General features: G+C 34.7%; 1 protein-coding gene across 1 annotated transcript in view; it reads left to right on the top strand.

The window, feature by feature from the left end:
- The window catches only part of LOC150108545 (uncharacterized), a 241,446-nt gene that overhangs the window by 54,712 nt on the left and 174,280 nt on the right, over window positions 1-12,454 (top strand). Inside the window, exon 2 of the mRNA XM_090390486.1 lies at window positions 5,036-6,170. Coding sequence (XP_090246612.1) covers window positions 5,036-6,170 — 1,135 coding nt within the window. The remainder of the gene's footprint in view (window positions 1-5,035; window positions 6,171-12,454) is intronic.

Genomic DNA, 12,454 nt, shown 5'->3' with positions numbered 1-12,454 from the left:
CCAATTGGTGGCAACGTGGTCATATTCGTTACAGCCAAATTCTCAGATGCAATTACTAGTCAAGCACTCTCTGACCCCTAGTATTTTCCAATTTTCCATTACATGCTGTCGCAAATAGTTATCCCTTAATAACCGCATAAAATCCAATTCCTTCCTCCCATATATCCTCTCCTCCTTCCAATGAATTACCATAGTTGAAATCTCCCATAATAATTACCCTCCTTCCACTCATTTCTTCTATTTGCTTATGCATACTATCTCCACCATCTATTCCATCACCTGGTCTATAGCAGCACCCAACTGTATATTTTGTTCTGCTAGTTTCAATCTCAAATACCAAATAGCCACACCAAATAGCCTCAAATGTGCTCTTATCTTTATCCTGCAGTTCCACTTCTATTCTCTTTGCTGTAGCTCATCTGCTATCATCAATAACACACCTTCCCCCATTTTATTCTCCCTGTCTCTCCTGAACACACCATACCCTTCACATTCAATCCCACTAGCTGTGTCATCTTCTGTCAGCCGTGTTTCACTAATGCCAATAACCTGTGGTCTGGAAGTGCCAACCAAGGCCAAAAATTCTTCCTTATTGTTCCTAATACTTCTGGCATTTGTATACATGAACTGAAGAAGCCGATTTGTCCCGTCCCTATTTTGATGCCTTATACTAACTATCCCATTCTGATTTGTGGTCTTTCCTACTCGCTTGGACATATTACACACATTCACACACTCAACTTTCTCCCTAAAATCTGCATATCTACTCCTCCCCCTCCCCCCCCCCTTAATAACTCTAGTTTCCCTGGTTCTGTACATTCACTTCCACCACATTTGACAACACCTTTTCAAGTCTCCGCACACCAAATCCATTCAAATGTAATCCATCCATTTTATATAAATCCTTGCACCCATTGAACTCATTCCACACCACTCATCAAACATAATTCACGCATAAAGTCATTAGCAATTATGGCCCTCCTATACTCTTCACTGTCATGCCGTGACAACAGACTTGCCATCTTAACTCTCTCACTCTTTTCTTTTGCTACCTCAAGCAATTTCCTCACATCGTCATTCATAGCCTTTTTGTTTCCTTTCAAATCATTTGTACCCGCTACCATTATCAGTTCCTTCACCTGCTGTTTTTGCATTCTAATTGACTCGCTTACATTCTTTACGGTCGCACCGGGTTGGTACGATTTTGTTAAACTCTCAACTAACACACCTCTTACTAGGGAATCTTCATACAACACACGCTCTTTCATTTTGTTTACACTCACTATCATACCCTTATTTTTTCTATCATACTTTTGCCGATTATTAGTTGGTACACTTGTTAAAGATTTTTGCCAACGTTCCAGTTTGTGGTTTACTCCATGTATCGCTCCGCGTAATAGAGCTATTTCACTCATTGCGTCAGTGTCATCATTTTTATTTTCCAATGATTCATTCAATCGCTCTGTATGCTTAACTTCATTCTCTCTTACAATGCCACTCTCACAGCTATCAGGTACTACCTCGCAAATATCCTCATTCATACCTTGAATAACGCTGGTATCTAGATTTTCACTTTCGACAATGTTATCACTCACACGACCTGAAACACTCTTTAAATCCTCACATTCTTTACACTTTTTGCACACATTCACTCCACAATTGTTGTTTAACCAGACTCCAACCGCTCTCCTTGATGCGTACATTTTGCAAACGGTACACTGAATCAAGTCTTTTATGTTAAGATTTTCAGACAAATATGGCGACCTGGATGCCATCTTTGTATTCCTCTTTATGGGAGCCATGCACAGATAATCAATCTATCAATTTATTATTAAATAATCAAAAAGCACATAAAAATCACCCAGATACTTTAAAATACTAAAAGTAAACAATACTATGTAAATAGTATGCAAATTCATCAATTTTTACTCAAAATATCACTTTATCTGGTCAGGAGCTATCCTCAGACACTACATACTACTATCTACCTGGATACTGAACGAACGAGGATGGGCTGGCAATTTGGGATTTAGCCGACCAAATTGTAATTCTTATTGGCTTAAACCAATATACAAGAATCTGTTTTCTTCAGCTGCAAATGTTTCTTTAAAATAATTAGTCCATATTTCTTTTATTGTTTCACGGCCACTTGTGGTTCCATCTTTTTGTAGTATTGAAACTGGGTTGGGTGAGTATGTTCCGGTTATCTCTTTAACTATTTCATAAATGGTCTTGGAGTCATGTTGCTTCTTCACATATTCTTGCTTTTTCTTCTAAATATGTCATTTTTGCTAATCTGCATTTTTTGTGTATTTCTTTTTTCACATTTTTGTGTAATATCAAAATATAATATCATTCATTATCTTCTTCTGAGCGGTTAGTTTTGTATATTCTTTTTTTTTTCTCCCATATGATTCAAAATCCTGGTGTAAACCATTCTTTATTTACTCTTGTCTGGTAGCCCAGATGTGTTGCTGTTTCTTTAATAATTTCTTTACCTTTTTTCCAAGACTGTATCTAAAGCAGGATTATTTAATTTTTCTTTTAATGTTCTCTGATAATTAGATCTTGTCAAGCTATCATTGAGTTTTGAGATATCTATCTTTTGTTTTTGGTGGTTTATTCTCTTTCTTTTGAAACTGATTTTTAGTTTGGCTGATTGTAGTTAATGATCTGTATCCATGTCAATCTTTTTTAATGTTTTGACATTTTGGAAGGAATGCCTCCATTTCTTATTAGTGATTATATAGTCTATACAGTTTTTGATTTCATTGTTTGGTGATGTCCAGGTGTATTTGTGTTGTGGCCTGTGGTAGAATAAGGTATTTGTGATTAATAGTTGATTTATTTTGCGAAAATTAATCAAGTCCTCTCCTCTCTCTCTCTCTCTCTCTCGTTCATCTCTCAGTGACCAAATTTTCCCGTTACTTCTGCTTTATCTTCAGAGTACTGACCAATCTTTGCATTAAAATCTCCCATAATAATCATGATATCTCTTGTACTTGTTAGCTTGATTTCTTCTTGCAGTTGTTCAAGAAATTGGCTATATTCCTCCTCTTCATGTGATTGGTCTGGGGCATAAACTTCTATTTTTTTATACATATATATTCCTTTTTCTTTTGCTTTGAATCTTACTGAGATGATTCTAGAGGAAATTGGTCTTATATCAACTATTGAGTTTAGGAGCCATTTTTTAAAGATTAGTGCTACACGTTCTCTGTGATGGTTATCTTTCCTTCCTGAGTAAAATGTACTTGCATTTTTTATGTCGATTTTTCCCTTGCCTGTCCAGTGGGTCTCTGCAACTCTCACTATTTCCCATTCAAACAGTTCAAGTATTATATATGCAGTTTGCATTCCACATAGTCATCTTCTCGCTTACTCTATGTGGGCTTGAGTTAAGTGCGCCAGCTCTCCCATATGCGGCAGCATTATTTCTGCTTCTATTTGCTGGCCGATTCATCTTTAAAGATTTTAGGCAATTAATGCAGCCAGCTTGCCATTCCTCTGCTTCCTACCTGTTGTTCCACGGGACGTATTTCATTTCCCTCCTACCACCCATTTCTGGGAGGGATTCCCCGATCCGCCACCTGGAGACGCGCTTTCTAGGGGTTACAGGCATCCCCCAAAAGGTAAATATTACCATCTGTAAATCGAGGTCCCTGTCAGTATAAATTGCAAGCACTCAGTTTCAAAATTCCAAAATAGTCATAAGCTGCATCAGAGATCCAAAGTATCTATACTTTCATGTACTGTCAGGGTATAAAATAATTTCCATAGTTGATATCCAGAAATTGGTTTTGCATGAGAGAGTTAATGCTGTGCAAATTCAAGAGCATAATTTTTTTTCTATGCAACATTTCATGAATTAGCTGAATGATCACGAATGTTTTGTATGAGAAAAATTCATAAAAACCTTTACGTTTTATGACTTAATAATTGAATCCACATGCTCATTTTGGTCCTGATGCTGTGAGTGATGAACCTACTTATAGAGGAAATCATGTTATAATCTCTCTCTCTCCCCCCTCCCCTCACAGCCAGTTTGTTTCTACTCTCTTTTTCCATCTTGACACCAAGCTGTCTGAATATTTTTAGCATGCTCAGACCCATAACCAGCAACTTTCAGCATACTAAAACATAAAACAGTGAAACTAATACAAGTAATAATAATAACAAAATATTTCTGAATTATTTATTAAGACACACAACCTTAATAATTTATTTTTAAAATATAATTCAGGTCTGTACAGCAAGTTATATTGAAAAAAGAAAAAGAAAGATTTAAAAAGTAATGAAAATGTTTGTTTTCTTCAGTGACTTTTCTTCATCCTTGCTAAGTAATTTAACTAAAGGCTGTGTCCTTGGAAGTTGGTTGTAGAAAAATGTCATGAATAGAAATAGGAATAGATTTTTTCTTCTTTTTAAAGTAAGAATAGATTTTTTACATGGAGAGAGGTAGAGAGGGGAATTCATTGTTAGAAAATGTTATGAATATTAAGAGTGTGTATGAGTTCAAGGTTCAATATGGATAAGCTGCTCACTCATCAAGATTGTTGTAATAATACATAATATTCCTGACTTCTGCTGTATTCTCTGGAACAACTTTCCTCATCTAATTTTTTCCAAGGACTTCAACTATTCAACCAGAACATCAGTAGGTTTCCTCTCTGTCTTCTCACCTTCTGGTTCATAGACACACACACATACAAATTTCACAAATGTGCTATAGGTTCTGCAACCTCGTTTGTAGGACTGATATTAAGAAAATGCATGTACCACTTTCTCAGTGAACATGTTTCTTTGATTGTTCAAGATGGTTTACATGGTTAACCATATACTAACCTAAGAGCATAGTTGCTTTGTCTGTAATTAAGACCAAGTCATTACTTTGGATGTGGGGGGTGGCAAGAAGAATATTATGGTGCATAATTTCTCATACACCATATTAATTGTCACTACTTAAGTGATTTTTTAATGATTTTTATTTATTTGCTAGAAAAATTATATTAATTTATTTTATATTTCACTTTAGGACCTTTGACATCCAAAGATATTAGCACTCAAGTGGGCTATATGGAATCAATGGTTAACCTAATTTTGCTTCAGCTTCTTCACCAAGGACTAGCAAAAAGAGTGAAAGAAAATCCCTCCTTGTGGGTTTCTTCAGGATTAAATGATGCAACTGTATCAAACAATATAATGACTAATATTATTGGTTATCTACAAGAAACTCAGATGGCAATACCAGCTTTAAAGTTAGCTAAAGCAATGGGATTTCAAAGTAAAAAAGAAATAAATCCTTATTTATATCAGTTGGAAAAGGAAGGTATCTTAAAAAAGATAAATAATAGTCCTCCTATGTGGCAGCTGGTTAATTTTGATGACAGCAGTTTCAACCAGAATCATATACAGAATAAAGAACCTGTATCATTAAATATTGATAAACATGTTAGAGACCATTCAACTAATATAACGGTTGAAACAGAGAAAAATCATGAGCTAATGCAGAGTAATTATAAAGAAAACTTAAATAGGGACATTCTGGAAATAATAGCACACAATGGCTCTTCATCAACAGCAGAGATAGCATTATCATTAGGTGTTCAACAAGAAAAAGAAATTGAGGATGCACTTTATAGTTTGCAAAAAAATGGTCTTGTTTCGAAGTCATATGATAGTCCATCAAGATGGTTGTTAGACAGACGTAAAAATGGACCAACAGAAAATCCAATTCCACTGCCGCCACATGAATTAATAAAATTATACAAAAATATTCATCCTTCTGATGCAAAGAAAACAGAACATTTACAAAATTCTAATCATTCCATCTCATCGTCATGTTTATCCACATTTTCCACCTTACAGCAGACACCTCTAAAAGCACATGCCAGTTCCATTTCTTCAACAACAAAATCTCATATTGCAAGAAATTCATTACAAGAAAGTGGAACAAGAAAAAAAGACTCTGTTACTACTTTATCATCAGATGCAAACTCATTTGAAATATCATCATCATCAGTTCACTATATTAATGATGTATTAAACAGTACTAGTTTTGCAGCACTTATGAAAAATCCTGTCAGTGCATTGTATGAATATGGTCAGAGAAATCATGTGATAACTAAGGTGGAAATTGTGTCAACTGAAGGTCCTCCACATAATCCTCGGTAAGTCATCTTGTGTGTGTTTTTTCCTTCCGAATAGTTGGCCCTACTAGGAGTTTTTTTTTTTAACATGCTTCATTGTATACAACCCATGTATTGACTTAAATTTTAACATTTTCGTGTTTTTCATTGTTGTATTTTATTGCATATATTTTACACATTATAATCGTGACTATTATTAATCAGATAACTACTTCTAATATATTTCTAATTTTATATTTAATTTAGTATATGTTGTATTAATTGAAAAACAGTCCCATTGTCAAAAATGAAGAATTTTGATTAATAATTTTGGATGTCTTTGTTTTGATACTAGCCATTTATCTCTTGCTGAAGTGTTAATATGTTTGTGTCAGAGGCATTTGGATACATTTCAGGTAACTCAAAATCAAAATTTAGGTGATAAGTCTGTTCACCATATGGACTACAAATGTAGGATGGTAATTCTTGGGGAACTTGTGCCGATAATATCTTACTTTTTTCATGATTTGTTAAAAGCATGGTATCCTGTAGAGATTGATTTTAGTTATAATCCGCCTTCGACAGTAGTAGTTTTGTTGTTAATCTGTTTCTCGACTACTTTGTCCATTCTTCTTCCTGCAGAATTAGACTTGGTTCTTCTGCAAGTCTTTTTATGGGTGATTTTGAAAACTATTTTTAGCTTATTTCTATTTGTTTGTAGCAGCTTTCTTAGTCAACTGATCTGTTCTTCCATTTCCCACAGTGTATATATGCCTTTATCCAACAGATCTTAAATCCTATCTTTCTCTCCCCCTCTCTAGACTACAAATGAGATTTTTCTGGTGAAAAGTCTTATTCTAGAAAGAATAAGAATCCTTATATCTCTTAGTTGTTCTGTTGATTCTGGGTGTTTTTATGCCACATAGTGATTCTATTGTCACTATAAATTACGGCAATCTTTTGTTGAGAGGTGTTGCTTTCTGATTCTTGGAGAGAGAGGGGAATATGACCAGCTGTTCTTTATTATTTAAATGGAAAGGATGTAATTTAAATGTTATCTTTTATAATGGTTTGTCCTACCTGTCTGCTCCATCTTGTGTTCAAGCATGCATTATAAAATATTACATGTAGCTGTGCATGAATTAGTGTTGTTTGATGAAATAATGGTGTTAATTTAATTCAAACTGTTATCTTCCCTGATATATAGTACTAACCTTAGTGTAAGTCTCATACACCATTTTGATAGTTTAATGCATTTTTCTTATTTACTTTTGCTTATTTTATTTTATTGATTCTCTCATGAGACTTTGCTTCAGCAATTCTGTAATAGAGAAATACAAATTTTATAAGATTGAATAGATAAATTTCATCATTTGGTGCATTTCCATTACCCTTATTGGTGGCTGGAAGTAGTCTGGAAAGTTCCATGTTTGGTCTCTTGAGTAAGATTTCCAGATTATATAAAAATAAATAAATATAATACATGAATAAAAATGGAAAACAAATAATCAGCCCACCCAACCTACTAATTTACTATAGGGTTTACACACAAACATACAAAAAAGAGAGATGTGACTTATGGTTGTTTGGCTAATGCTGAAATTTAGAAAAGTATTACAATTTTATCTAAATTGTATATATATAGTATTTGTTTTAAAGTTTCAGTCTTGAGACAAAAAATATTAATATTTACAAGATTTAGAAATAGCATCCTTGTTGCGTTCATATTTCTGTTGACCTTATTTGCTATAAACAGTTTTTTGTCATTCCTTCCCTACACACTTCCAGAGAATGGTTGAAGTTATTGGTTTTTCCAGGAAAAATTTTCAGTTATAAAAATGTATAAAACATTGTTCTCATATAGTGATTTTTTTTCGTGTGTGTGTGTGGGGGGGGGGGGGGTTGAGGCTGTCTGAAAAGATGTGCTGTTATGAAGCTCCTGAAAGATCAATGATTTTTGTAAGATTAATTGGTGTACTTTTAGTATATTATAGTTTTTTAGTGTATTTATTGTACTACAGCATTTAATAACATAATTGTGGAAATATTATTTTTTACTAATCTTAAGAATGGTGCCAAAATAACTTCACAGCACGGCAGTATGTAAAGCACAAGTTAAAGTTGTTACCGTTGAGGAGAACCTTTGTCTCCCAGTGAGCAGAATCATTGGTGCAGTGATGATAATGTATCTGAGGACACCCTGACATTGTGAATAACTCGATTAAAAGAAATTATTAGAAAAGTGACTAGAGAATTTGAAAAAGTTACAAAATGTTTAACAAAACTTAGACAGGTTCTGATCCTTTTTCATATCCTGTCTAAGTTTTGTTAAACATTTTGTAACTTTTTTTAAGAAGAGATAAGAAAGCACTGAACTTGGTAATAACAACAACAAGGTAAATCGATTAAAATCTAAGGGGAAAAAAAAAAGGTGAAATGGTAGGTGATTCAATCATAAAATTTGCACTGGGGAAAAAAATTAAAGATATGACAAACATAATTAAAAAACAGAAAATAAAAGTAAAAGTGATAGTAGTTCTTGTAGGAACTAATTGTAGGAATTTACATTGGATGATCATATTATTAGAGCCACCTCCATAAATTACAGTAACAATTTTACACTTCAACCAGTTATAATAAACGAAAACCTGGTTACACGGAGTTCTTTATATTTTTTTTATTAAATAATTATGTTTACTGATTTTAAATATACAGTTGACAATACTATACTGTTGGTTTCATAACCTGTCATATAGATGCCATTTTGTGTTCAGATTCCCAGCCGCCGCTTGACAGTCATCTTGTTCAGTTGTGTTTGTTTATAAGTTATTTGTTTATAATATTTTAATGGTAAGCAGTTTATTTCAAATTTGTATTTGGTTTATAAGTGTTGTGTTATTTTATGATTTTTTTATTCTTTTCTTGACAGAGTGTATTTTTACCATGGGCAAGGCCAAAGATCTTTCTCCAATGAAAATTTCAGAAATAATAATAATACTCTTAATGAATACTGAACATTCTCAAAGGAAGATAGCATCAATTGCTAATGTTTCACGAGCATCAGTGGGCTGAATAAAAAAAAAGAAAAAAAGATGCAAATGTTGAATTGCCACCGAAGCGTTTGAAGAAATGTGACTGAAAAAAAAATTGCCACCCCACGAGACAAAAGAAAAATTAGAGATATTTGCGTGGAAAACAGGAAGGCACCTCGGAGGGTTGTTACAAAAATGATGCAGGATGCTGGCATTAAGATATCTTCGATGACAGCTCATCAACGCATCAAGGACTTGGGCTTGAATAATAAAGCAGTATCAATACATCAAGGTACTGGAGACCAAGATGATACCCCAGGTACAGGAGTGGTACTCGAATAACGATTTCGCATTCATGCATGATTCTGCTCCTTACCATAGGGCAAAAAAAAGTACAAAATTCCTGAATGACAAAAAAGTCAAGGTTCTTGACTGACCTGGAAATTCACCTGATCTCAACCCCATCGAGAACCTTTGGGAACTGGTGAAGCGTGAAATTTCCAAGGAACTTTTCACCAACAAACGCCAATTAATAGAGCGTTTGATTGATGTGTGGCACAGGAATGAATGAATAAAATTAAACTGTGCCAAATGCATCAAAAGTATGCCCAAAAGAATCAAAGCAGTAATTGCAGCAAAAGACAGTGTTATCAAATATTGACCTCATAATTATTTCTATATACATTTTTCTTTAAGTGTATCATTAGAGGACTAATTTTAATAAAAAAACAATTTGATGTAAAAACATTGACAGTGTGGTTTTATTTCTACCTGAAACTCACAAAATACCTTTTTCGCACTGTGGCTCTAATAATTTGATCAACCACTGTAAGTAGTGACAAATATAGTATGAGAGAGGATATGAAAGTCTGTTAGTGGAAGAAGTGAGAAAGAAATGTGAGAGAGTAAAAATTGTAAGTTTGCTACCCAGATAGGGCAGTACCGAGTTAAGGGGGAAGGCAATGATAGCAAATGGCTGTGTAGAAGAAATGGATGCAAGTTTTGTGTGGAGTGTGTTTGATGACAGAAAAGACTTGTATAAGAGGGATGGCCAGCACTTGAATTCATTTGGTATCGGGAGCCTAGAAATTACTTACTGGAAATTCTCAGAGAGTCTGGGAAACTAGATCATCAAGGGAAGAATGTGGAAAATGTATATGAAAGTTCAGCTATGGAATGCAAACATCATAAAGATATAAATGGATTTGAACGTATTTTTGCATTTGGTGAAGGGGGTGGAAATATACGCTTTGGGTTCAGATATTTTGAATATCTCTGGGGAGGGAAAAGAGAAAGTTTTACAACAAGGCCAAATAGATCGCATATCTAATTATAAGAGTAGGCTAGGTGGTAATTTGTTATGTCTATATACAAATGCTAGGACCATCAAAAACAAAAGGGTTGAGTTTATTGCTTTATTGAATACATTATGGCCTAAGATTGTTGGCATTAGTGAAACCTGGCTATCAGATATCTTAACTGGGATTGAATGTAATGGGTATATTATTTTTAGAAATGATAGAAGAATACTACTAATGCTATCGACAACTTAAGTCCAGTTAGGGACTTAGGGTGTCGATATCATTGGTAGCACAATGTTGTACTATAATGTTAGAAATGCAAGAAAAGAATGATAGCAATAATGTCCCATGTAGCACTGAGTTTGAGGCTATCTGGTGTGAAGTGGAGGCTAACAGAATGAAATATATGGTGAGGTATTGCTACAGACTTTCAAAGCTCAGGTGCAGGGGACAATGAAATGCATTGCCAATTTAGCCTTATGGTTACTAAACAAGTGATCATTATAGAGGACTAAGTATTCAAACAATGATTGGGTAGAAGTGAAATCTCATGATAAGAATGAAGAGGAATTTATTGAACTGTTGCAAGACAACTTTCTCAAGCAGCATATGAAAGAAGGAACTCGAGGTCAAAGAGTGTTAGATTTGTTCATAGCATCAGAAGGAGTCTCTGTTATCTCCAGTTGGTGATGGTGATCATGCTGTGCTTTCTTTGGAAGTATCAAATCATATTGATGTTCCAACTGGAGATAACAGAGACTCCTGATAGAACAGGTTACATGCTGAACTGCAAAGCAGGAAATTATAATCAACTTATTATCAGGGATTCCAAAGACTCATCGAGGGAGGGCACCTACTCTACAACTCTCTGTCTCCACTACTTAATCCACCAACTACAATGAACAGCAACTACCATCATCATCATTTACACCAACACCATCTACTGCCCACCACCACTAGTATTTTCACAGACAATCGCAAACATCCATGCCCATGGCGGGATTCGAATCTACAGCCTTTTGGCTGGAGAGTGGATACGCTAACAACTTGGCCAACCGTGCTTGCAAATATGTTATTACATGACATCTTCAGAGAGTCCAAAGACTCATCGAGGGAGGGCACCCACTCTACAACTCTCTGATGGGAACTTAGGAGAATGCTATCTTTCTTCCCATGGTACCAGTAACTGGGGAAAATGTCAGTATCTGGTGACCGGTGCATGGAAATCTTTGAAAAAGTGCTTAAATGAGGCAGTATGTGAATTGATCTCTAGAGTTCAAAGAATAAATAGGGCGGGAGTGAAATGGATGTGCAACCTTATTAAGCAAGAGATCCACAAGAAGATGATGTGGACAGAATATCATGAGAATAACAGTGAGAGGAGTTATGAAATATATAAAGTGCAGGCCAGGAAAGTAACAAGTATTGTGCCAAAAACTAAATCAGAGTATTAAAAGAAATTGGCTAAGCAAGCTAAAGGCAGTCCAAAAGAATTTTATCATTATGCTGCAAGCAAAAGAAAGCATGAATGTGGAAGAATAACTTTACTGAATGCAGATGGTACTGTATTGTCAGAAGTTAATGAGATTATTCTATTAATTAATGAGTGCTTACTTTGATAAGATATATCACCAGATCTATATAACATGGTGCATAGTGCTACTACTGGATTGGATGAAGACTTAGAGGTGCATGAGAATGAGGTTGAAGAGCTGTTGCATAACCTGGATAAAAATTTGTCAATAGGGACACTTGGAATATCAGTATGTTTGCTAAAGGAATGTTCAGCTGAATTGGCTAGGTCTTTCACATGTTTGTATAACTTGAATCTCAGTTCTGGAAGGATAGTTCCATTGTACAAGAGTCGTGCAAAATCTGATTTTCTAACTACTGATCTATCAGTATCTCTGGTGTGGTGGTGAAAATGTTAGAGAAGTTGGTAAAAACCTGCATATACAGACTTTAGGTAGACAAACAAGCTGTACTCTGCAAA

The sequence above is a fragment of the Typopeltis vanoorti genome, chromosome 3, assembly GCF_054136105.1.
Source record: "Typopeltis vanoorti isolate ZY-2024b chromosome 3, IOZ_Tvanoo_1.0, whole genome shotgun sequence".
Taxonomy (NCBI): Eukaryota; Metazoa; Arthropoda; class Arachnida; order Uropygi; family Thelyphonidae; genus Typopeltis; species Typopeltis vanoorti.
Note: the sequence above shows the minus strand (reverse complement) of the source record. Positions and strands in the feature narration are given on the sequence as shown.